General features: G+C 41.9%; 1 protein-coding gene across 6 annotated transcripts in view; it reads left to right on the top strand.

Moving 5' to 3' along the window:
- ELMO1 (engulfment and cell motility 1) overlaps nt 1-15975 on the top strand; it is a 525215-nt gene extending 509240 nt beyond the window's left edge. For 5 of the 6 annotated variants that reach the window (XM_073678246.1, XM_073678245.1, XM_073678247.1 and 2 more), the window contains 3 exons: nt 8462-8544; nt 12487-12564; nt 13599-15975. In XM_073678246.1, coding sequence (XP_073534347.1) covers nt 8462-8544; nt 12487-12564; nt 13599-13799 — 362 coding nt within the window. In that variant the 3' untranslated portion in view covers nt 13800-15975. The remainder of the gene's footprint in view (nt 1-8461; nt 8545-12486; nt 12565-13598) is intronic. The other variant, XM_073678248.1, reaches the window with a different exon arrangement.
- The last annotated feature ends 10819 nt before the right edge of the window (nt 15976-26794 follow it).

The following is a 26794-nucleotide window of genomic DNA, read 5'->3' as shown; positions in this document are numbered from 1 at the left end:
TACAATAACATGTAAAATACTTGCTGTACTGTATAATCTATTTTTATTAATCGGCATGTAATCTTTCTCCAGTTAAAACATGTCAGGGCTTATGAGGATAAAAATAAAAGATTTTCAATGGATTTCCAGCCTAATGTAATTACTGCTGGGAACTTGGCATCTGCTGTAAACATAAATGCAGGTCCTTGTGCATGTAAAATTAATCTGACTGCTTTTGCTGATTGAAACTATAGTGCATTGGATCTTAAATCTCTAAAATAAATAATGGAAGAATATAGAATATTACATTATATCCCCCTACGGCCATACAAATCAGTGTCATTGTTCTTTAGGATTAATGGTTGTGAAAGGGGCTTATCGGCAATTAGTTCACAATAACAAATAATATAAGGCTTTCTAGATCTCCTGCCATCTACATGCTTTCATAAGTTATTCTTCATTTATGTCTTACTCCTACAAAATGTATGAAGTAGCACTGCCACAGGGGTGACAATTGTCATAAGATGGTAAAAGTTGGTTGATGTGCTCTCTGGAAGTCATGAATTTCTGTCCGTTGTTAAATATTTGCCTTGTTTATGAAGTTTATCTGAAAGTGTTGTGATAAAAATATCTTTAACGGGGTATTTCCATCTTTCATATTTGACATACAGTGCCTACAAGTAGTATTCAACCCCCTGCAGATTTAGCTGGTTGACACATGCGGAATTAACTTGGCATTGTGACATTTGTACTGTAGATCAGCCTGGAAGTGGGAAATGCACTGCAGCAAATTTTTTTTTTTTTTTTGGTTTTTGTTTTTAAAACGTTAAAAGTTAATTCAAAGTGTCATTTATTATTCAACCCCTCAAACCACAAGAATTCTGTTTGGTCCCCCTAAAGTATTAAGAAGTAGTTCAGGCACCAAGAATAATGAGCTTCACATGTGTGGATTAAAGATATCTTTTGCCAGCCTTTTCTGACTATTTAAGACCCTCCCCAAACTTGTGAACAGCACTCAGACATGGTCAACATGGGAAAGACAAAGGAGCATTCCAAGGCCATCAGAGACAAGATCGTGGAGGGTCACAAGGCTGGCAAGGGGTACAAAACCCTTTCCAAGGAGTTGGGCCTACCTGTCTCCACTGTTGGGAGTATCATCCGTAAGTGGAAGGCTTATGGAACTACTGTTAGCCTTCCACGGCCTGGACAGCCTTTGAAAGTGTCCTCCCGTGCCGAGGCCAGGCTTGTCCGAAGAGTCAAGGCTAACCCAAGGACAACAAGGAAGGAGCTCCGGGAAGATCTCATGGCAGTGGGGACATTGGTTTCAGTCAATACCATAAGTAACGTACTCCACCGCAATGGTCTCCGTTCCAGACGAGCCTGTATGGTACCTTTACTTTCAAAGCGTCATGTCAAGGCTCGTCTACAGTTTGCTCATGATCACTTGGAGGACTCTGAGACAGACTGGTTCAAGGTTCTATGGTCTGATGAGACCAAGATCGAGATCTTTGGTGCCAACCACACACGTGACGTTTGGAGACTGGATGGCACTGCATACGACCCCAAGAATACCATCCCTACAGTCAAGCATGGTGGTGGCAGCATCATGCTGTGGGGCTGTTTCTCAGCCAAGGGGCCTGGCCATCTGATCCGCATCCATGGGAAGATGGATAGCACGGCCTACCTGGAGATTTTGGCCAAGAACCTCCGCTCCTCCATCAAGGATCTTAAGATGGGTCGTAATTTCATCTTCCAACAAGACAACGACCCAAAGCACACAGCCAAGAAAACCAAGGCCTGGTTCAAGAGGGAAAAAGTCAAGGTGTTGGAGTGGCCTAGTCAGTCTCCTGACCTTAACCCAATTGAAAACTTGTGGAAGGAGCTCAAGAATAAAGTCCACATGAGACACCCAAAGAACCTAGATAACTTGGAGAAGATCTGCATGGAGGAGTGGGCCAAGATAACTCCACAGACCTGTGCCGGCCTGATCAGGTCTTATAAAAGACGATTATTAGCTGTAATTGCAAACAAGGGTTATTCCACAAAATATTAAACATAGGGGTTGTATAATAATTGACCTACACTTTTATGTTTAAAATTTAATAAAATTCAACTGAGCAACATAACTTTTTGGTTTGTAAGATTTATGCTTCTGTTCATAAAACCTACTCTCGTTTGCAGTTTGAAGGCTCTAACTTATTTGCATCTTATCAAACCAGCTAAATCTGCAGGGGGTTGAATACTACTTGTAAGCACTGCATCTAAAGGAATTGCCACAAATGTTTAAAAGATTTAAGTCCTATATCTGGAATCCACATCTACAGTGCCTTGAAAAACTATTCATACCCCGTGAACTTTTCCACATTTTTTTCACATTACACCCACAAGCTTAAATGTATTTTATTTGGATTTTATGTGATATACCAACATAAAGTAGCAAGTATTTGTGAAGTGTAAATGAAATGTTACATGGTTTTCTAATTATTTTAAAAATATAAATCTGAATATTGAGACGTGCATTTGTATTCAGCCGCCTGTAGTCTTGTAGTCTCATACCCCTAAATAAAATCCTGAGTGATTAATTGCCTCCAGAAGTCACATAATTAGTAAATTGAGTCCACCTGTGTGTAATTTATTCTCAGTATAACTACAGCTGCTCTGTGAATGCTTCAGATGTTTGTTTGAGAACATTAATGATCAAACAACATCATGACAACCAAGGAAAACACCAGGCAGGTCAGGAATAAAGTTGTGGAAGAGCGTAAAGTAGGGTTAGGTTATATATATAAAAAAATAACCCAAGCTTTGAACATCTTACGGTGGGTGCACTGTTCAATCAGTCTTTCAAAAATGGAAGGAGTATGGCACATTTGCAAATTTACCAAGACATGGCCTTACACCTAAATTGACATCCCAAGCAAGGAGAGCACTAATTAGAAAAACAGCCAAGAGGCCCTTGGTCTCTCTGAAGGAGTTGCAGACATCCACAGCTCAGGTGGGAGAATCTGTCCACAGGACAGTTATTTGTTATAAACTCCACAAATCTGGCTTTTATGAAAGTGGAGTGGCAAGAAGAAAGCATAAACATACTGCTAGAGCTACAATGGAATGGTTTAGATCAAAGCATAGTCATGTGGTTGAATGGTCCAGTCAAAGTCCAGACCTAAATCCCATTGAGAATCTGTGGCAAGGCTTGAAAATTGCTGTTCACAACCACTCCATCCAATCTCACTGAGCTAGAGCTAGTTTGCAAAAAAGAATGGGCAAAAATGTCACCTCCAGATGTGAAAAGCTTGTAGAGACATACCCCAAAAGACTTTCAGCAGTAATTGCAGCGAAAGGTAGTCCTACAAAGTATTGATTCAGGGGGGCCGAATACAAATGCATGTCGCAATTTTCAGATTAATATTTTTTAAATAATTAGAAATCCATGTCAGATAGACCATTCCCCCCAGCAACCCAAACCCCCCTTCCCTTCCTTCACCCAACCAGTGTAATCCTACCCTTACTAGTAAGGGATGAGACATAGAGTATGCACTGAATGGTTTTGAATAATTCTAACAATGAGCAAAATAAACATATATCTACATTTTGATGACTCCATTCCAGCTCCTGTTGCATTAAAAGCCCCATAATGCGCACAAACTGTGCACATACAGTACAGACCAAAAGTTTGGACACACCTTCTCATTTAAAGATTTTTCTGTATTTTCATGACTATGAAAATTGTACATTCACACTGAAGGCCTCAAAACTATGAATTAACACATGTGGAATTATATACTTAACAAAAAAGTGTGAAACAACTGAAAATATGTCTTATATTCTAGGTTCTTCAAAGTAGCCACCTTTTGTTTGATGACTGATTTGCACACTCTTGGCATTCTCTTGATGAGCTTCAAGAGGTAGTCACCGGAAATGGTCTTCCAACAATCTTGAAGGAGTTCCCAGAGATGCTTAGCACTTGTTGGCCCTTTTGCCTTCACTCTGCGGTCCAGCTCACCCCAAACCATCTCGATTGGGTTCAGGTCTGGTGACTGTGGAGGCCAGGTCATCTGGTGTAGCACCCCATCTCTCTCTCTCTTGGTCAGATAGCCCTTACACAGCCTGGAGGTGTGTTTGGGGTCATTGTCCTGTTGAAAAATAAATAATGGTCCAACTAAACGCAAACCGGATGGAATAGCATGCCGCTGCAAGATGCTGTGGTAGCCATGCTGGTTCAGTATGCCTTCAATTTTGAATAAATCCCCAACAGTGTCACCAGAAAAGCACCCCCACACCATCACACCTCCTCCTCCATGCTTCACGGTGGGAACCAAGCATGTAGAGTCCATCCGTTCGCCTTTTCTGCGTCACTCAAAGACACGGTGGTTGTAACCGAAGATCTCAAATTTGGACTCATCAGACCAAAGCACAGATTTCCACTGGTCTAATGTCCATTCCTTGTGTTCTTTAGCCCAAACGAGTCTCTTCTGCTTGTTGCCTGTTCTTAGCAGTGGTTTCCTAGCAGCTATTTTACCATGAAGCCTGCTGCACAAAGTCTCCTCTTAACAGTTGTTGTAGAGATATGTCTGCTGCTAGAACTCTGTGTGGAATTGACCTGGTCTCTAATCTGAGCTGCTGTTAACCTGCGATTTCTGAGGCTGGTGACTCGGATAAACTTATCCTCGAAGCAGAGGTGACTCTTGGTCTTCCTTTCCTGGGGCAGTCCTCATGTGAGCCAGTTTCTTTGTAGCGCTTGATGGTTTTTGCAACTGCACTTGGGGACACTTTCAAAGTTTTCCCAATTTTTCGCTCTGACTGACCTTCATTTCTTAAAGTAATGATGGCCACTCGTTTTTCTTTACTTAGCTGCTTTTTTCTTGCCATAATACAAATTCTAACAGTCTATTCAGTAGGACTATCAGCTGTGTATGCACCAGACTTCTGCACAACACAACTGATGGTCCCAACCCCATTTATAAGGCAAGAAATCCCACTTATTAAACCTGACAGGGCACACCTGTGAAGTGAAAACCATTTCCGGTGACTACCTCTTGAAGCTCATCAAGAGAATGCCAAGAGTGTGCAAAGCAGTCATCAAAGCAAAAGGTGGCTACTTTGAAGAAACTAGAATATAAGACATATTTTCAGTTGTTTCACACTTTTTTGTTAAGTATATAATTCCACATGTGTTAATTCATAGTTTTGATGCCTTCAGTGTGAATGTACAATTTCCATAGTCATGAAAATACAGAAAAACCTTTAAATGAGAAGGTGTGTCCAAACTTTTGGTCTGTACTGTAGCTTGCGTACAAACTGAGTAGCATACTGAGCAAAAAACTCCACATTAAACCTGTCATGAGAAAAAGTTATAGACATACTGTATATATGTTTAAAGCACTCAATGTTCGAACTACATATCTAGTGTTGCCCACAGAGGCTTGAGGTCTATTCGCTCACACGGCATCATGTCGAATCTGGCATTTATGAGTGTCCAGCCATCTCAAAGCGTTCTTTGGAGATTCAAACAAAGAGGTAGAACGAGGGTGATAACTCTCAGTTTTGAAGAGTAGATCATAGAGTATGCACTCCAAGTGCCCTCAACCTTCTCTTTATGTCCAAGAATAGGGATCTTTTGCACTGAACTTCCACAGAAAAGTCCATAAAAAAGGATATCTTCAGTGTTCCAAGTGAAATGTCCTGCTTTTCCCTGGCTTTCCTCAAGATGATGTCCCAGTCGTCATAGTGTAAAATCTTTATCAAAATGGATCTAGGATGTCTACCCACTGGGCCATGTCTTGTGGGGACCCTGTGGGCTCTTTCAACAGAAAACTAGCCATTTTTCAAGAAAATCATCTGGATCTCTCCCTTTCACCTTCTCAGGGACTCTCACTCCCAGATATTATTACACCTTGGGCGATTTTCAAGATCATCAGCTTTGGCCAGTAAGGTGGCGACTGCTTGACTGTGGCTCTGAATGTCTCTGTGGACCGGAGGGAAGGCATCCTCCAACTTACTGTCTTTCCCCCTCAGCTGCGGTGGTACATTCCGCCACTTTTTGTACATCCCGCCACTTTTTGTACATCATGCCGGACTATTGATACAGTCTCTTGGATGTAGCCTACCTGGCCTGTTAGTGTAGCCAGTGTGGTATTGCATTTATTAGAAGCTTTTAGAACATCCAATAGAGAAGGGGAGTCCCCCAGAGGATTTTTACCAGGGACACTTACTGTGTTCTTATGGGTTAATGATGCAGGATTGTGCCCCCTTAGCAGCTGATGTTGTGGCTTGAGAGACGTCCTCTCCTCCCTCCTCCTCCAGTTCTACTGCTGCAGACTGGTACCCTTTTGGGGACATCTCCCTGCTTCTCCGCTTGTCTGTCAGTGACCTCTGGACCTGTGGGCTCTGGAATGTTGCCTTTGAGTGTATTGCTCCAGTCTGGCAGCAGCTTCTACTCTTCCATAACGCTGTCTCCGGCCACAGGACTCGCGGGTGCCATTTTTGATTTCTTATGATGCCTCATCATCCTCTCTGCAGATTTTCCTGCTTCTCATCATTTCACTACTGCAGCCTAAAAATAGAGCTCTCTGGAGTCACCTCCTCACTGCATGCCCGCCAGGACACGTCCCCAGGGACTGTCTTTACGCCCTCAAATTCCTTAGTTGCTCCTTTTTTCAGAACTTTTTGAGAATTTATTCAAGTGTCAGAACCACATAACAGACCCCTGCTTACACCAGCATAACTGTATAGGTCACACAGCATTGCCAGCAATAACAATCACAGGTAAAAAATAGTAACAAGAATCATTTCTGCTTCAATGCATTGAGAATGATATATTTTTCTACCTAAAGGGAACCTGTCACTTCATTTCGAGCGTCTAAACTGTCCCCAGTGCGTTGTTAGTGATGCAATGTGCATCACTAACACGTTATTTTAACACGTTAACACGCAGCCTAATCATGTGCAAAAAGCACCTTATATAGTTATATGGTACCTGCTCGTTTAATCATAGGGCTGTGCTTCATTTTTTGTTTAATCACGGTCATCGCCACCCACTCAATTTGATTGATTTCTCTGGTTGCGCCAACGTCACTAGAATCCCGCGCATGCGCAGTGTGCAGACGGGCGTGCCTGCGCATTGTGGCGATTGGAGCCGCGCTTGCGCAGTGTAGCCGGCCGCGCTTGTGCAGTGTGGCGCTTGGAGCCGCACTTGCGCAGTATGTAGTCACCCTTACTTGCACAGTGTGGCACTTGGAGCCGCGGTTGCGCAGTGTGTGGCTGGCTGCACTTGCGTAGTGGGGAGTTGCGCGTTACGACGCATGCGCGGCTCACCAATCGACACTGCGTATGCGAAGCGCGGCTGGCTACACTGCACAAGCTTAGCTCCAAGTGCCACACTGCACAAGGGAGGGATTCTAGTGCCGTCGGCGCAACCAGAGAAATCAATCAAATTGAGTGGGCAGCGACACTCGTGACTGAACATAAAATGAAGCACAACCCTATGACTAAAGGAGCAGGTACAATATAATTATATAAAATGCTTTTTGTACATAAATAGGCCACAGTTTTTATTGAAAATAACGTGTTAGTGATGCATACTGCATCACTAACAACGCACTGAGGACAGTTTAGATGCTTGAAATTATGTGACCGGTTCCCTTTAAGAAAACAGCATATTGTCTGATATGTCATGTGTATATCTAATAATGCAGGCACTTGGGTCAAAGATGTGGATTGAGAAGGGGTTATCCCAGTAGTGACAATCCCTTTAAGCTGAATTCTACTTTGCAAGCATTTATCGTCTTAAATATAATACAACTTCTTTAAGATCAGTCCCGACCTCAGTATAAGCTAATGTAAACTGTGTAATTATGCAGAGAGGCAGAGTTTCATTTTTAACTACATTAACCAGTGGGTCCACGGTAACATAAAATATTCTCTATGGTTCTCTATGGTATTTCGACAGTAACATATCCCGTAGGCCACACTAGACTGAAGTTTTAAAACTAAATCTCGGCACATTTATGATAAATTCAAACTTCCTAACATCTGTCCAGCCTAAAGTATGGGCATATAATAATAATGAACATTTTGTAATATATTATTTGCTAGCACTAATAAGTTACAGCATGTATAGTTGCATTCACAATTCTGCAGTTGAAATGTCAAACCATTTCCTGTCGGTGAATTAAATTAGTTTCACAACTGAATTATAAATGCACAAATAAATATAATTTTACATATATATACAACCTTTCCTCTGGCTTGTTACAGAAAAAGGACCAGCAGAAGCTGTATTAAAAATAGTGAGTGTATCGTTTTTTTGGCCAGTTGTGGATTCCAGATTGGTGGACAACCTTTCTTTCAGTTGTGTCAAACTCATGCATAAACTGACACTACTGATATTTGTGATCATTCCATAAGTGACAGTGTCCAAACTACACGTGATTGAATCTTTATAGGTTTTTTTGATAATGGTATGCTGTTTTTTTACCTACAGTGCCTGTAGCAGACATTAAAGCAATATTGACTGGTAAGGACTGTCCTCACATGAAGGAGAAAGGAGCCCTCAAGCAAAATAAGGTGAGATATCTGAAAAGCATATCAATATTATATTCAAATATTCTCATGCCTTCCTATAGTTTTTCATTATAGCTCCTTGTGTCTTTCCAGTGGCATAAATTATGTCTCTGTGTTAAGCAAGTCTATAATTAAAAGATCACCTGTATAGTTGCCTTGAAGCTTCATAGTCAGATAATTATATAGTGAGCCTTTGAAGTGTCACGATCCATATTACTAATGGAAAAAGTGCCTTTTCTTGTATAACCAATCACTTGCTATGTGTTTTCAAAACTAAAAAATCTAGGTAGGAATGAAATTGGTTTACTCTGTTTAGAATCAAGTATCATTTCTATTAGCATGAGTTATACAGTGGTGGCCAAAAGTATTGGCACTCCTGCAATTCTGTCAGATAATACTCAGTTTCTTCCTGAAAATGATTGCAATCACAAATTCTTTGGTATTATTATCTTCATTTAATTTGCTTGCAAGGAAAAAACACAAAAGAGAATGAAGCAAAAATCAAATCATTGATCATTTCACACAAAGCTCCAAAAATGGGCCAGACAAAAGTATTGGCACCCTCAGCCTAATACTTGGTTGCACAACCTTTAGCCAAAATAACTGCGAACAACCGCTTCCGGTAACCATCAATGAGTTTCTTACAATGCTCTGCTGGAATTGTAGACCATTCTTCTTTGGCAAACTGCTCCAGGTCCCTGATATTTGAAGGGTGCCTTCTCCAAACTGCCATTTTGAGATCTCTCCACAGGTGTTCTATGGGATTCAGGTCTGGACTCATTGCTGGCCACCTTAGAAGTCTCCAGTGCTTTCTCTCAAACCATTTTATAGTGCTTTTGGAAGTGTGTTTTGGGTCATTGTCCTGCTGGAAGACCCATGACCTCTGAGGGAGACGCAGCTTTCTCACACTGGGCCCTACATTATGCTGCAAAATTTGTTGGTAGTCTTCAGACTTCATAATGCCATGCACACGGTCAAGCAGTCCAGTGCCAGAGGCAGCAAAACAACCCCAAAACATCAGGGAACCTCCGCCATGTTTGACTGTAGAGACCGTGTTCTTTTCTTTGAATGCCTCTTTTTTTTCCTGTACACTCTTATGTTGATGCTTTTTGCCAAAAAGCTCTACTTTTGTCTCATCTGACCAGAGAACATTCTTCCAAAACGTTTTAGGCTTTCTCAGGTAATTTTTGGCAAACTCCAGCCTGGCTTTTTTATGTCTCGGGGTAAGAAGTGGGGTCTTCCTGGGTATCCTACCATACAGTCCCTTTTCATTCAGACGCCGATGGATAGTACGGGTTGACACTGTTGTACCCTCGGACTGCAGGGCAGCTTGAACTTGGCCACCACTGTAGATGTAGATTGCCTGGCTTTGGTTAGAATGGATCTCTATTGGAGTGCTTGTAGACACAGAGGACCCGCCATTTTGGACTTCTAGACTAAATAGGCCTGTGTGCCTGTGTAAAGTTAGGAGTTTAGGATCCCCATACACATTTGAGAAAGATTGGCCAAATCTGATTTCAGTGGGACTGTCCTACTTTCTCTTGTATATGGGGGCCTCCACTTCTTCCCTGATAGAGTCTGAAAACACATAAAGACTATGGCCAAGCATTCTTATGTGTGCGTGTATTGGGAGAAATAGCTGTTTGGCCAATAGATATCTAAAATCGAGTCACCTTCAGTCAAACACGTGTCTACAGATCCACAAAGATTGAGATAAACTTTTGTAATTGACCAAATACTTATTTTCTACCAAAATTTGAACAAAATTTCTTTCCAAATCAGACAATGTGATTTTCAGGATTTGTTTTCTCATTTTGTCTCTCATAGTTGAGGTCTACCTATGATGTCAATTACAGGTCTCTCTCATCTTTTTAAGTGGGACAACTTGCACAATTGGTGGTTGACTAAATACTTTTTTTTCCCACTGTGCATCAGGGTTCAGTTAAAGGGGTTTTCCCATGAACGAAAGTTGATTGTAATCAATAGATCTTGGAATAATAATAACTTCCACAATTGGATGTGTTTAAATAAAATGTTCCTGTGCTGAGATAATCTTCTAAATGTTCCCCTGTGTAATGGATGTGTCTGACCGTACAGGAACACGGTCTGATCATACCACAGCTCCTGGCCAGGGGAGGAAGCAAGAGAGTATATAGACATTACAGTATGGGATCACAGCTGATTCTTTTTGTGAGGTAAAACATTTCACTGTGTTTTTAAACAATGTTTGACTTCAAAGAAAGAATCAGCTGTGATCCCCTGCTGTAATGTCTGTATACTCTTTTGCTTCCTCCCCTCCCCAGGAGCTGTGGTATGATCAGACCATGTTCCTGTACAGTCAGACACAGCCTTTACACAGTACACAGCAGGGGCACATTTATAAGATTATCTCAGCACAGGAGCTTTTTTTTAAATACATTCAATTGCGGAACTTATTATCATTCCAAAATCTATTGATTAAAATGAACTTTTGTTCATTGGACAACCCCTTTAATGAAGCCCATAAGATTTTCCAGTTTGTTTGATAACGGATCCAACATTGCTAAAACTACGGCACAGGCATGAGGAGAGCGTTGTGATCGGTTTGAGAAATGTGATCGGCAAATCCTTCTTTTGGGAAATGCATGTGCGTTTTTACGTTTTAATTGTCCTTCATAAATAATAGTGCACGTGAAAATAAGAGACTTTGTAATATATCTTATGAGACAGATCCGCTTCTTTCTGCTCCTGGACTGATCATTTGTTCTCAAAATTCTAAATTCATGAGTAAAAGCTGTCTTCTGTGAATACAGATTTTTCCATTACTAAGATAGGTAACATTCAATGGACAGGAGCGAGAAGCAGACACTTCTGCTGCAAGTTCATCTGAAATAAAAGTTAGGCTATGTGCCCACGATGCAGAAATGCTCCGGATTTTTCCTGAGTGTTTCTGCATCTCCACTGGCAGAAAAAAACACATGCGGATTGTACATGCGTTTTTCCTGCCAGGGACATGCAGATGTGAAGCGTTCTTCACATGCATTTCCGCATTTGGGTTGACAAGTGCTTTCCAAGCGATTTTAGCATCACTTGGAAAGTGCTTCACAACTTGGTCACACTATATAAATCCATGCAACAGGCATGGATTTATATAGTGTGACCGAAAGAATGGTAAAAAATAAAAAGATAAATCTATACTCACCTTCCGATGGCCCCCGGAGTCTTGCTTCGCTCCGTCCTGGCTTGCCGGCAGCTCGCGGAACACTGAAGGACCTGCCATCACATGATTATGATGTCAGCGCAGGTCCTTCAGTCCACCACGATCTGCCTGCAAGTGAAGACGAGCGCACCACGGACAATCAGAAGGTAAATATAATATTCGTTTTTGTATTTTATTCTTTTTTTTACAGGTTTTATGGTACCCGGGTCCGGAGGAGAGTCTCCTGTCCTCCACACCGGGGTACCATCAGCTCATTTAAATGCATGGATTCTGCATCTACAGATACAGTGATGCGGAATCCATGCGTTCCAATGCAAGTCAATGGCGGTGAAAACGCAGCGCTTCCGCAAAATAATTGGTAGTGCTGCGTTTTTTTCCGCAATGATAATCTGCAGCGTAAATTTCCACAGCATGTGCGCAGCACATTGGGGAACATGGCAGGCCTTCTACCATGCGTTTTTTAAGCGTTTCTGCAGCGTTTTTGCCGCTGTGGAAACGCTTAAAAAACGCATCGTGGGCACACAGCCTTACATGTTAAAGCTCTTCACAAGGTTTAAAAGATACATGGGACGATTGAAGGGTGACATTAGCTCTGGAAAGAATGGTGCTTTGCTGATAAATAGAACAATAGGATATGGGAATTTTAGGAAGCGATATATTGTACGAATCCTAACATCAGCTATGATTCAAGTATCTGCTTTTTTGTTTCTTCTCACACATTCATTTCTGCATTATTCTTCATTTAGGAGGTGCTTGAGTTGGCTTTTTCAATCATGTATGATTCCAACTGCCAATTAAATTTCATTGCCCCTGATAAACATGAGGTAAGTGAATGTCAAAAATGCATAAGCTCATAATAACTAGTAAACATGCTATTTATTTAATAACATTTCAGCCACTGAATTGGCTGTGCATTTAACATTTATTGATTTTGTATAAATAGACATTAAATATTGTTCATTTTGGAGGTTTCAAATTTCTGGCTACAACATTAGAGAATTCTATTTCTGCTTCTCTGCCAGGAGGTTCTATAATTTATTCACTACACTGTCAGTAAAATGTTTTATCACAGTCCCTTGTGACAACACTGCTTCAGTGCATGACCCCTCATTCATGGCTCTTCCATAATGCATCTCCCAGGGGTATACAGCTCTTAAATTCTGCCTTTCTTATCTGTGGTACAAAGATCATCAGTACCATGGTTAGGATTTCAAATGGAAATCATGCAATATTAAGATTTTAGGCCATAGCTTAGAGCTGATGTGAGCAGGTGAGACAAAGTGCTGATTTCAGTGGTTAAAATATTGCGTTTGCAATAGTGAGATTGTCATATTATTGAGTGAAATGCTACATTACATTTACACCAGCTCAAGAGATTAGAACCCAATTTACTAGAGGTCAAAGCCGAGGCCTAATGGTGCTAACAGAATACTGTGACATGCCTGTCTTAGAGCTCTGAAGTAGAGAAATACGCCATGTAGCGATAATGTCAGAGAATTTCCACCTAGACATGAAATTATCCGTATGAGAGTAAATAAGTTTTGACATTTTTCTTTTTAGCAAACATTGACAACATAGAGTTCAGCAATTTTGTTCTACATAATTTGAGTTATGTTCTCATATAGTATAAATTTAGTTTACAGACTTGTTGTACTGTGTACCTCTTTAGCTGACCATAGTTCTGGTAAAAACAAAATATCACATCCATTGGAGCAATGACCTCCAGTGGTGGCCCCAACTCCCTCCTATAGGCAGTCAGGGCAGCTGCAGAGCCACTGGTTGGAAACTATTGGTGAATGGATAATTGAACATTCCCTATTGCCATTACTTATCCATGAAATCTTTCATTCCTTCACAGTATTGTATTTGGACAGATGGACTTAATGCATTACTTGGAAAAGACATGATCAGTGACCAAACACGGAACGATATGGACACATTGCTTAGCATGGAAATAAAGCTGCGCCTCCTAGACCTGGAAAATATACAGATTCCTGATGTACCACCTCCTATTCCAAAGGAACCTAGCAACTATGATTTTGTTTATGACTGCAACTGAGAATATTGGCCTGGAACTCATATTGAAACTGGAATTACTGGAAATGTGGACTGAAATGCAATATATTTCACTATTTGTCTACCAATTTCACTTAAGACATTCCCAATCTTCACTAAAATATGAGGCCATTTTACTACTGGGCATATTATTCAAGTTGACTTAGTTTTCACATGATAAGAGGCCATGTCATGAAAGCTCTTGGAGACACATGTCCATATTTCTAATGCTTTAAATAACACAAGGACTATAATCCACCACCAGTGTGTGGTGCCCTCAGCTTTATGTTCTGGAGCTCTAGAATGAACAGACATTATTGTTGATGCTGCTTCTCATTCTGGAGGCACTAATGAAGGCTACTGATGTTCTGAACACCGCTTTGAAGCATTGCAGTTTTTTTCCTTTGCTAACTCTCTCGCTAGTTAAGTAGATATCTAGTTGGATTACTTTAGCAGTAGTCAAATGGCCAGCTTGACCTTAACGAGTGCAGTCACTGTGTCACAGAGAAAACCTATCTTCCTTTTGGAAAGCTATGACTTCAAGTCATAGATGGCTAAAATATTCTAAGATGTCTGGTATGTATATTATAAATTGTAGGCTTGTCCTCTGAAATGGGCCCTTGTGTTTAGAGCATACTGTCACAACGTATAAAAAAGAAAACTATAATTTCAAATCCCCCTTGAATGGTCCTATATGTTTACACCATGCCATAATTAGTAAGAGATCCTGATAATAGACATACAGCAGTGGAGACGTCACCTACAGGTCAATACAGTTGTGTAGTCCACAGGTGGCAATATCCACTTTCTGACAGTAGCTAGTACCACTTACCATCAATAAGAATTCTGTTCAGCATATGTTATCCACAGCATTTGAACTTTTTGTAGGGTTATATAATTAGTTTTCATTTCAGGAACATATCTTGTCATTTGTTTAAATACTAATTTGATCAAATATCAACTACCTGTAAAAAATTATATTGACGATCACTGTGACTTTTTCTAAAACTTACCACATGTCAGTCACGAACTTTAAATTATTTAAGTTTCAATTTTAGTACAAGAATTGCTAGTTTTCTGTGCAGAATTGAAAATCCTCTACAATGTAATAATGATGCATGGTATTGGACCATTGTTCCATTTACTTCAATGAGACAATGCTGCAATACCCTGGACCACTGCTATTGCCTAGACGGTGTGCAGGTAGGTAAACGCCATGATGTAGACAGTGGAGAGACTGCTGCAAACACCGTATTTGTAAGAGTTCCAGGAGTTCCCACAAATCTAATATCTATGGCTTATCCTAACCATCAACCATCAATATTCTAAACCCTGAAAACCCCTTTAAGGGCATGCTGTCTATTTTTAAATCTAGAGCATGCTCTTTAGGTGGTACTCTTGTGCTGCAGATTTCACAATGCAGATTGAGCCATGTGTTTGCCAACAAATATGCAAAGAAAATGTTCTGCCATGTGTAAACTTAGTCCTAAAGGGGTTGTGTGCGAATAGAAAAAAAAAAGGTTTGTTTTCCCTAGAAACAGCGCTACTTTTGTGTTGTATGTGATATTCTAGTCAATTCAATACTAGGCACAGTGTGTGGATATACAGATGTAGCCTTTCTCAAACTAACACACAAGAACAATATCACAATGTGGGAAGCTATCAGAAGACAGAAAATGACCTTTTGGTTAATACAGTTTTTTGTGTTAAATGTATACTTTAAACATTTTTGGCATTTTTTAACATATCAAAATCTGTATTAAAATTTTTAAAAATTTGAAATCTTGCACTTTTCACACTGACCACTGTTTTTTTTTTTAGAGTTCTACTTCCTTTTGTTTCAGGAAACAACACATGTACATAACCACAATGGTCAGATCTCACCCCCATCTTTTATATGGAAGTGTCTAATAAGCCTGTACAAAGGTCATTGTGAATGGAGGGGGAGCAGGGTCAGCTGTGACATCACCTATTGTTATTGGTGGAATTTGTGTTATCAGTTGGGTATAGAGTAGTTACTAGTGTTGAGCGAGTATGTTCTATTAACCCTTTCGCCGAGTATGCTCGGGCCGAGCTCCGACTAGTTATAGCTGCTCGGTGTTATGCTTGAATCGCTCCCGTGTGCATGATTTGCAACTGTTTGACAGCTTTATTACATGTGAGGAATGTGTAAGAAATAGACATTCCTCACATGTATTAAAACTGTCAAACAGTCGCAAATCATGCACACGGGAGCGATTCAACCATAATACCGAGCAGCTGTAAATACTCGGAGCTCGGCCCGAGCGTACTCGGACAGAACATACTCGCTCAACACTAGTAGTTACCTGTCATTGTAATCCTGCAGAATCACAATTTTTAATTTTTTTTTATAAAGATCATGATATGAAAAATAAAACAATTGCCTTTTTAAATACACATACAGTAAAAACCTGATTTAAACAATGTAATTTTCTGATGATAGCTTCCATTTAACACTATGCACAACAAAAGCCATTGAATTTGTATATTTAGGTATATAGTATAGTTTGTATAGATATCTTTATAATTTTAAGAAAGACTACATTTGCAAGTGGCGCTGTTTATAGACCGACTTTTTTTTATTATCTCGTACAACTCATTTAGCGTAGCATTATGACGGATCGTTATACAGTCACTTCAGTATTCAGCAGAGGTTATGACTGGTTGCTTGAAAATATCACAGGATGTATGTTATCCTATGTTTCCAAGGGTCACCTGATCCAAACAAGCTCTTTTTCATATATAAATCCCATGCATTTTTATTGTCATTGGGTTAGGAGAAATTTGGAATAGTTTACTAATGTATTTTTCCACTGCAGGACAGGATAATGCACAGAAGATGTAATAGTTGTGTTTAGTGTGAAAAGTACCAAGGTTCAAAGTTGAATACATTTCAATGTCTATCTTCATTGATTTTTTTTATTTATTTAATATATACAAGAAATTTCAGCCAGTGACATGGAAAGGATGTACATATTTATCTCAATTCTTAATAAACTGTATGTGGCTTTTCCTCTGTTTCTGTTCTTGTCTGGTGAGTTCTTCTATTATACAGTATACAAATGTAAAGCAGTCGATCATTTCACCATGTAAAGTGCTTCTAGAGTGATAAATCAAAGCAAACTACATTCTAGTACACAGACCAGGGCTCACGGGAGCTGTAGTCCAGGCAGTGATGATAACCTGGTGATAAAACATTAATTGTATTGAAACAACAGCACACAGCCCAATAAGTGAGACATCCTTGAAATCTGTGTTTTAGCCTTTACATCATGCTGTCCACAGATTACATAGCAAAAACCTGCTGATAGAATCCTTTTAAAAAAACAACCAGTGTTGTAATGCAAGGTGTGAATAGGATTTTTTTTAGACATTTTTGAAAGGTCGATAATAATTTTCTAGGAATCAAGACACAAACAGTCATTTAAAAAAATGGACATTTTTTGAAAGAGATTTATTTTAACAGCCAAACCAAGACATTTTTTTTTTGTTGCCAAGAAGATAAATCTGATCTGAGCTTAGAGAAAAAAAGCTGTATAATCAGCGTTGCTAAGTGCTAGGGAACTGTTATATTTATTAAGTACGACAAAGTTAGCCACTTGCAAGAAAAAACAAACCTTCAAGGGCTTAACCAAGTTATTGGACAATTTATCATTTAAAGCTTTGTGATTTACCACTAACCTTAATAAGGCAGAGAAATGGCCAATTTTGCATGTCTGTATTTTGCACCAGTATTTATTAACTGGGATTATAGTGGAAATATTTTCACTTCATCGATGAGTTGGTTTTATTTTACAAAATTCCTGATTACAAAATACTGTTTTGTGAAGAGAACCATAATCTGTATAAACTAGGGGGGGGATAAAAAATATGTATGCATTACTACTACTGTACCTGTCCATTTAGTACACCAATCCCATTCAATTAAAGTAGCTAGGGCTCCATGGACATATATAATGTGTTAAGGACACACTTACCTGGTCCCTCTAATTCATCACTTGCTAGTAGCAATTATAAGGGACAATTTAAATGTAATACTTGCCTTTTGTCTGTATCCAATTGAAAATGTTATTCTCAACAAATAGACAAATTATTACCTATCCATGGAATAAGTTTACAGAAACAAAGGCCAAATTCCATAAGAGTAGTAACTCCTACAGCAAATCTAAACCTAACCTCAAGGGAGACTATTCCAAGATATTATAAAGCTTTGTAATCTTTATTGTATCCTAATTAAGGATGATTGATAAAGTATTAAAAAGGGAAGGGAAAGAAGGATACTATTGTTCACCTAATTGGTTTATAAACAAACCACTCTAAAGTGCAATTGCATAAATAAATCCAAGAAGTTTACAAACTGCAAAGTGGTCAAACTTGATATAATTAAAAGGAATCTGTCAGCAGGTTTTTGCTGTATAAACAGAGTAGCATAACATACTGTAGGTCAAGAAAGCCTGATTCCAGGGATGTGTCATTTACTGGACTGCTTGTTGTAGTTTTCATAGAATTCATGTATTGTCTGATGTAGGTGTAGCAGAGCGGTCTTTTGCTCTGTGTCTAACCCTGACCACATCGGTGACTGGCAGCGCCCTGTGTACACTATGCATTGTGAGCAAGCTGCTAATCGGTGGAAGTGAGGTTACCCAGGTTATCCTTACTGCTGGTCGCTTGAGCTATAGTTCTGGCAGTCACAAACACTGTTTGTATTGAAACTACAACACAAAGCCTAATAAGGGATACATAACCTAGTATCGGGTCTTGTGCCCTTCGTTATGCCACTCTCAGATTATATAGCAAAATCTTGCTGACCAATTCTTTTCAAAGGAAATCTGTGAGTTGGATCAACTCTATTTATATGAGCATGCAGGCCATAGGAAGCTGAATAAAATGATACCTTGATATCTGCGATCCGATGTCTTATTCCAGAGAAATTCATGTTTGTCTTATATGTAAATGAGCTGTTCCAGGCTAACATGGATATTTCTGGGATAAGACATCAGATCGCAGATGTCAAGGTATCATTTTATTCAGCTTCCTATGACCTGCATGGCCATATAGACTGCTTAGGAGGGTTGGTCCAACTGACAGATTCCCTTTAACCCCTTAATAACATCTGACGTACTAATACGCGTCTGTGCCCTGGGACTTAAGAGCCAGACCCGTATTAGTACGTCATCGCGATCGCGCGCGCACACAGGCTGTGCGGGCGCGATCGCCGCCGGGTGTCAGCTGATTGTCACAGCTGACACCCGGTACTATGTGCAGGGAGCGGTCCTGCACCGCTCCCAGCACATTAACCCCCGCGATGCTGCGATCGAAGTCGATCGTGGCATTGCGGGGGCAAGGGGAGGTGATCGGCGATAGTCACCTCCTCTTCCGGCTTCCAGCGCAGTCTGCAAAGGCTTCCCGGGTGTTGCCATGACGACCCGATGTCGTCATGACAACATCCGGGTCACCAGAGAGCAGGAAGATTGCTTGGACATGCGCAGTGCATCTCCAAGCAATCTTCACACTGTGCACTTCTGACAGCCTTCATGGCATAGGGATGGTGCTCCATTCCTGTGCCATGCATGCGATCAGAAAAAAAAAAGTGAAAGTCCCAGAGTGGGACAAAGTAATAAAGTGTATAAACTGTGTCAAAGTGGAAAAAAAAAAAAAAAAAAAAAATGTGCAAAAATATTATAAAAAAAAATAAATAAATAATACACCAAAAATAAAAATATAATGTACCCATCAATAAATATTATAAAAAAAATAAAAAAAAAACAATAAAAGTACACATATTTGGTATCGCCGCGTCCGGAACAACCTGACCTATAAAACTGTCCCACTAGTTAACCCCTTCAGTGAACACGGTAAAAAAAAAAAAAAACAAAGCAAAAAACAATGCTTTATCACCATACCGCCAAACAAAAAGTGGAATAACACGCGATCAAAAAGACGCATATAAATAAAAATGATACCGCTGAAAACGTCATCTCGTCCCGCAAAAAACAAGCTGCCATACAGCTCCATCAGCTGAAAAATAAAAAAGTTATAGCTCTCGGAATAAAGCGATACTAAAAAATATTTTTTTCTATAAAATAGCTTTTATTGTGTATAAGCGCCAAAACATAGAAAAATGATACAAATGTGGTACCGCTGTAAACGTACTGACCCGAAGAATAAAGCTACCTCATCAATTTTACCACACACGGAACAGAATAAAAAAAAAAAAAAAAACAATTCCTGAATTGTTGGTTTTTGTTTATTCTGCCTCCCAAAAATCGGAATAGAAAGCGATCAAAAAATGTCACGTGCCTGAAAATGGCACCAATAACAACGTCAAGTCATCCCGCAAAAAACGAGCCGTCACATGACTGTCTGCCAAAATCTGGAAAAATTATAGCTCTCAAAATATGGCGATGCAAAAACTAGATTTTACAAAAAATGCGTCTTTTAGTGTGTGACAGCTGTCAGTCATAAAAACCCCATATGATTCTGGCATTGCTGTAATCACACCGACCCGAAGAATAAAGTCGTCTAATCACTTATACCGCACAAGGAACGGCGTCAAAAATAAACTCTTGGGTTAGGATTGGGCTAGGGTTAGGGCTGGGTTTGGGGCTAGGGTTGTGCTGGGGCTAGGGTTGTGCTAGGGTTAGGGCTGGGGTTGGGATTTTTTTCAAAAGTAAGAAAAAAAGATGACGATATGGCGACTAGTGTTGAGAGCAAGTGCTCGCTACTTGAGTTTGCATCGGGTGCTCTGGTATGCATTGAGTATCGTGGGTATTTGAGTGACATGCTCGAGTCTCTGCCCCATATGATTCGCGGCCAAAAAACTTTACGGGGATTGCCTGCCATGCACGAGCGATCCCCGCATGTTTTTTTTTGGGTGTCTAATAACCGTGAAACATGCGGAGCAGGGACTCGAGCATGTCACTCGAGCACACGCTGTACATGGTGCATACCTGAGTACCCGATGCAAACTCAAGTAGCGAGCACTTGCGCTCAAGAATAATGACAACTTATTCAATATGATGACCTAATGTAAACAAATTCTGTGCCGTACCTCTGGGTTCAAAATGTTCACTATACACCTTAATAAAATCCTTGAGGGGTATTGTTTCCAAAATGGGGACACTTGTGGGGGAGCTCCACTGTTTAGGCACATCACGGGCTCTCCAAACGCGACATGGTGTCCGCTAACAAATTGAATGGAAAATCGGCTCAAATTGTTAGCGGACGCCATGTTGCGTTTGGAGAGCCCCTGTGTGCCCAAACATTGGAGCTCCCCCACAAGTGACCCCATTTTGGAAACTAGACCCCCCAAGGCACCTATCTAGATTCATAGTGAGCACTTGGAATCCCCAGGTGCTTCACAAATTGATTCATAAAAATGAAAGTGTTTTTTTTTTCACTTTTTCATTATTACGAATCAATTTGTGAAGCACCTGGGGATTCCAAGTGCTCACTATGCATCTAGAAAGGTGCCTTGGGGGGTCTAGTTTCCCAAATGGGGTCACTTGTGGGGGAGCTCCAAAGTTTGGGCACAGAGGGGCTCTCCAAACGCAATGTGGTGTCCGCTAACAATTTGAGCCGATTTTCCATTCAATTTGTTAGCGGATACCATGTTGCATTTAGAGAGTCCCTGTGTGCCCAAACATTGGAGCTCCCCCACAAGTGACCCCATTTTGGAAACTAGACCCCCCAAGGCACCTATCTAGATTCATAGTGAGCACTTGGAACCCCTAGGTGCTTCACAAATTGATTCGTAAAAATGAAAGTGTTTTTTTTTTCACTTTTTCATTATTACGAATCAATTTGTGAAGCACCTGGGGGTTCCAAGTGCTCACTATGCATCTAGAAAGGTGCCTTGGGGGGTCTAGTTTCCAAAATGGGGTCACTTGTGGGGGAGCTCCAAAGTTTGGGCACACAGGGGCTCTCCAAACGCAATGTGGTGTCCGCTAACAATTTGAGCCGATTTTCCATTCAATTTGTTAGCGGATACCATGTTGCATTTAGGGAGTCCCTGTGTGCCCAAACAGTGGAGCTCCCCCACAAGTGACCCCATTTTGGAAACTAGACCCCCCAAGGCACCTATCTAGATGCATAGTGAGCAGTTGGAACCCCCAGGTGCTTCACAAATTGATTCGTAACAATGAAAAAGTGTTTTTTTTTTCACTTTTTCATTTTTACGAATCAATTTGTGAAGCACCTGGGGGTTGCAACTGCTCACTATGCATCTAGATAGGTGCCTTGAGGGGTCTAGTTTCCAAAATGGGGTCACTTGTGGGGGAGCTCCAATGTTTGGGCACACAGGGGCTCTCTAAACGCAACATGGTGTCCGCTAATTATTCAAGCAAATTTTACAATCAAAAAGTCAAATGGCGCTCCTTCCCTTCCGAGCCCTACAGTGCGCCCAAACAGTGTTTTTTCCCCAAATATTGGGTATCTGCGTGCCCAGGGGAAATTGCACAACAAATTTTGCGGTCCATTTTTTCTTGTTACCCCTGTGAAAATAAAAAAAATTGGGTCTAAAGTAACATTTTTGTGAAAAAAGTTAAATGTTCATTTTTTTCTTCCACATTCAAAAAATTCCTATGAAGCACCTGAAGGGTTAATAAAGTTCTTGAATGTGGTTTTGAGCACCTTGAGGGGTGCAGTTTTTAGAATGGTGTCACTTTTGGGTATTTTCTGTCATAAAGACCTCTCAAAGTGACTTCAAATGTGATGTGGTCCCTAAAAAAATGGTTTTGTAAATTTTGTTGGAAAAATGAGAAATCGCTGGTCAACTTTTAACCCTTATAGCTCCTAACAAAAAAAAAATTTGGTTCCAAAATTGTTCTGATGTAAAGTAGACATGTGGGAAATGTTATTTATTAACTCTTTTGTGTGACATATCGCTCTGATTTCAGGGCTTAAAAATTCAAATTTTGAAAATTGCAAAATTTTCAAAATTTTTGCCAAATTTCCGTATTTTTCACAAATAAACGCAAGTGATATCGAAGAAATTTTTCCACAATCATGAAGTACAATATGTCACGAAAAAACAATCTCAGAATCAGGGGGATCCGTTGAAGCGTTCCAGAGTAATTACCTCATAAAGTGACAGTGGTCAGAATTGTAAAAATTGGCCCGGTCATTAACGTGCAAACCACCCGGGGGGCTTAAGGGGTTAAGGACAGCTCCTCAAGTAAATCCAATCAGAAGTCCAGGAAAGGCTCAAAGAAAGCCAGAATTGACACAACGGTATATAGATATTAATGAAATTGAGCTAAGTCTGGGCTACATAGCATACAATGCAAATAATAATCATGAATATACTATAGTCATTTTAAGTGAAAAGACTATAGTTACATTGCAGATACATAGTGTAAGGTAGTGGCATTTCCGCCAGTGAATTTAGTGAGCCAGTGATCCAGGCAAGTGAAATCAAACGTTCTTTATTGTCCAAATACTGCACCTGAAAACTGTTCATTTCCAGATCGCTGCCGGGAACAAGTAAATAAAGTCCAGTGCTGCTGACACTTGCACCCCTGTAAGGTTCTCGGGTGGTAACATGTTTGCCCACTTAGCTGGCTCTGACCTCTGTTAGCTTCACACAGTCAGGCACACATCCATAACACTTTCAGCTCTGCTACATGTGAATTACAAACACAGACTGACACACCCAAGCCTTAACTGCAGGTTTAAATGAAAACCGTAAGATCCAGACTGGAGGGAAAGATCCATCCCACTACCAACCTACAGATCTCTCCAAAAATAAAAACCCAAGACAGGTTTTCCTAAAGTGGCCTGGTCAAACAACTTGACCCAGTCCATACTTACTTTTATTTTGCATGATAACTACAGCCGTGGCTGTGATTAAAATGCGGTTCAGTATGCTTTTAAGCACATTCTGGGGGATACATAATGGTCCTCACATAAGATTCCCCTCACTGTCTCACAATAGTAGTAGCCATCTTATTGTAAAAAATAAACTAGATGGCACTATAAAACCAGTGATCAACTTAGAAAACTACTTTTTATATATTTTTTTAACTTCATTCAAATAAAAATTATTATTTATATAGCTATTTGTACTCCAATTTCTTCTTTTTGAAAGTATGGAATGTGTGCATTGTAGATTCAGACTGAAGACTACAAAACCATGAAGGAACACATAGAAACAAGGATAAAGAAACAGGTGTGAAACAAACCAGACTGTGCTAATGTGTCACCCTGGCCTGGATGCCACAAATATAATAAAGCTGTGTCTGAGAGCAAGGGGGAGGTTCTCTGGTCAGGGGAACATTAGCATGCAATACCTCCTGTCACAGGCCAGTAGGGGGAGCAGGCTGCCCCTATAAAAGCTTTAACTGGGGGCAGGGTGAGGGAGAACTGGACGACCTGTCTCAGGATTGAGAGTTGTCCCAGAGCAGTGAGGGACAGTTGTATTGCACCCTAAGAGGAAGTGTGGCAGTAGGAGAGCCACAAGCCAGAGACAAGAGGCGAAGTGAGCCTGTCTTGGCAGACAAAGAACTCCATTTTACCAGACTTTTGGTGTCTGAGGCTGTGAGGATTCCACGTCCTGCAGCAGATAACCAGTCCGCAGGGGACTGTATGTTCCTTGGCCTTAGAAGCCCGGAGGCTCTGCCACAACAGAAGGGACCAGCAAAGCCGTACTAGGCCGGGAGTAGAAAGGGACCCACGTTGCAGGCCATACAGGCGAGAATACATGGTGAGCTCGGACCGTGGGCTGTTACCCTATCAGGAGGAGATAGCCAGAAGGAGCGCAGAGAGCACGGTAGGCCTACACCCTCACCCTGACCAGGGCCAATTTCCCAATTGCTCTCAGACATCCAGGTCCCCTCCTAGCCGGGACTGTTTGTGGGTCAGTTCACCTGTTCTAGTAAAGACCCTGGACTGCAACCTGTTGTCTGCGTGCTCTTTGCTCCTCCAGCACTAACGGTACTGGGATGCCCTACACCATCACCCCCATCTTCCATTATACTGCCTTGGGGCTGCACTCTTCCCGTGGGGAGTCACACTATCCCAGCTGCATACATCATCAGCCCCAGCAGTCTGCCTTGCAGCGGCGGTTCCTAATAACCGCAATCCACGGGTGGCGTAGCCGGACATCACTTAAAACTTATAAAGGGACTACCACTGGTCTGACCACCCTGAGCCACGGACCGGGTCGCTACTACTACCCCCATCGTTCCCCTATTGCCCGGATCCGAGTGCCCCACGGCCCAGGGGGCGAGTCAGCTTTGGCGTAGTCAGCAGGATAGTAACCAACCCGCCACAAACGGGTATTGCGTGCCTGAAAAGACTGTACACGTACCTGAAGAAGAGTTTTCCCGCCATCCGGAGCCGTTTCCCGCCATTTTCAGCCGCCTCCCGCCATCTTCCATCGGTTCCCGCCATCTTCAGCCGTTTTCCCGCCATCGGACGCCATCTTCAGGACGCCGTGCGGGAAGAAGAGAGGCGTGGACGTCCAAACCGCGCGAGACCCGAAGCTCCGCCCCACTCACCGATGCTGCGCAAGGTCCTGGAAGGGAGAGAGAGCGACGCTGACGTCACCAGGACGCGACGCAAGGTCCTCGTCCGGAGCAGCACCAGCGGAGCCGCGGCCTACAGAAGAGGATCGTCGGAAGGTAGGCCACGCTTAACTAGGGGGGAGGAAGATGTCGGACACGGAGGCGCCCACTACCACCAGCGCAGCTGCAGCAGCGGTGATGCCATTTTCCCTGCCCTACATCCCTGGAGCGGCCTGGCTGCCTAAGTATTCAGGGGAGCCCCATGCCCTAACTGACTTTAAGGAAAGGCTGTACAGTTTGTTCCAAGTCTACCCCCTGACAGAGGAACAGAAGGTTAGCATACTAACAGGGCAGTTAACTGGCGCAGCCCAAAGGGAGGTAAAGTCATGGCCTGCTGAGGAGAAAAGAACTGTGAAGGGTATTCTGGCCCGGCTGCGGGGTACCTTTGACACACGTACCTCCGCTGAAATTAAAATGAGGTTCTTTGGATGTAAGCAGCGGGCACAGGACAGCATCAGAGACTATGCCCTAAATTTGCAGGAAGCCTTGAGGGCCATCCAACAAGCCGACCCTGGCAGCGTGCAGGCTACGGATAAGCTACTAACAGAACAGTTTATAGAAGGTCTGCTGTCTAGCGCCCACAGGACCCAGCTGCCCCTCATGTTCTTTCAGAACCCTGATCTGACCTTTACCCAATTTAAGGACAGGGCCATAAGGGTGCTCTGTGAACCCGAAACAAGTGGCGCTATAAACCCCCGGCGCCCTGCTCTCACCTACCACCAGGAGGCGGCGCCCTCCTCTATGGACTCTGTGGGGGCCGATGCACAGGCCCTGAACCAAGCCCCGTCGAAAGATCTGCATCACCAAGTCTAGGAGCTGACCAGGAGCGTCGCGGCGTTGACCAGGACCGTCCAGGCGTTACAAGTGGACCCGTCAAGACCCATCGAGCTGGCTTCAAATCCGGAGGATGTCCCGTGGCGTCGACAGAGGAGGATCCCGTCGTTCCGAGGGAGGCCCACAGACCACTACGCAGAGGATGGACAGCCCATTTGCCGTCGATGCAACCAGCCCGGACACATTTCCAGGTACTGTAATTTAAACGGGTCCAACCTGGGGCAGAGGGCCGACCCCCAGGCATAAGATCACCAGGCCCTTATAATTGGCGTGATAAGTACGTTGGGGGGTGCCCGGTTTTACCCGTGGTGCTGGACGGTATCCCCATGAGCGCCTTGCTGGATACCGGGTCGCAAGTAACCACTATCCCTTATGTACTTTTTAAGCAGTATTGGACTGATGCTGATATCAAACTGTATCCAGACAGTAACTTGAGCATCATCGCCAGTAATGGCTTGCCTGTGCCGCAGATGGGGTTCAAGGAGATGACCATTAAAATTGGTAAAGTTGAACTACCGGCACAGGGAGTGATTATTGTGGACATTGACCGTCGTGAAAGTCACCCTAAAATAACTGTGGG

The sequence above is a fragment of the Phyllobates terribilis genome, unplaced genomic scaffold, assembly GCF_046119375.1.
Source record: "Phyllobates terribilis strain yellow unplaced genomic scaffold, ASM4611937v1 Scaffold_4__5_contigs__length_816908805, whole genome shotgun sequence".
In the NCBI taxonomy this organism is placed as follows: domain Eukaryota; kingdom Metazoa; phylum Chordata; class Amphibia; order Anura; family Dendrobatidae; genus Phyllobates; species Phyllobates terribilis.
Note: the sequence above shows the minus strand (reverse complement) of the source record. Positions and strands in the feature narration are given on the sequence as shown.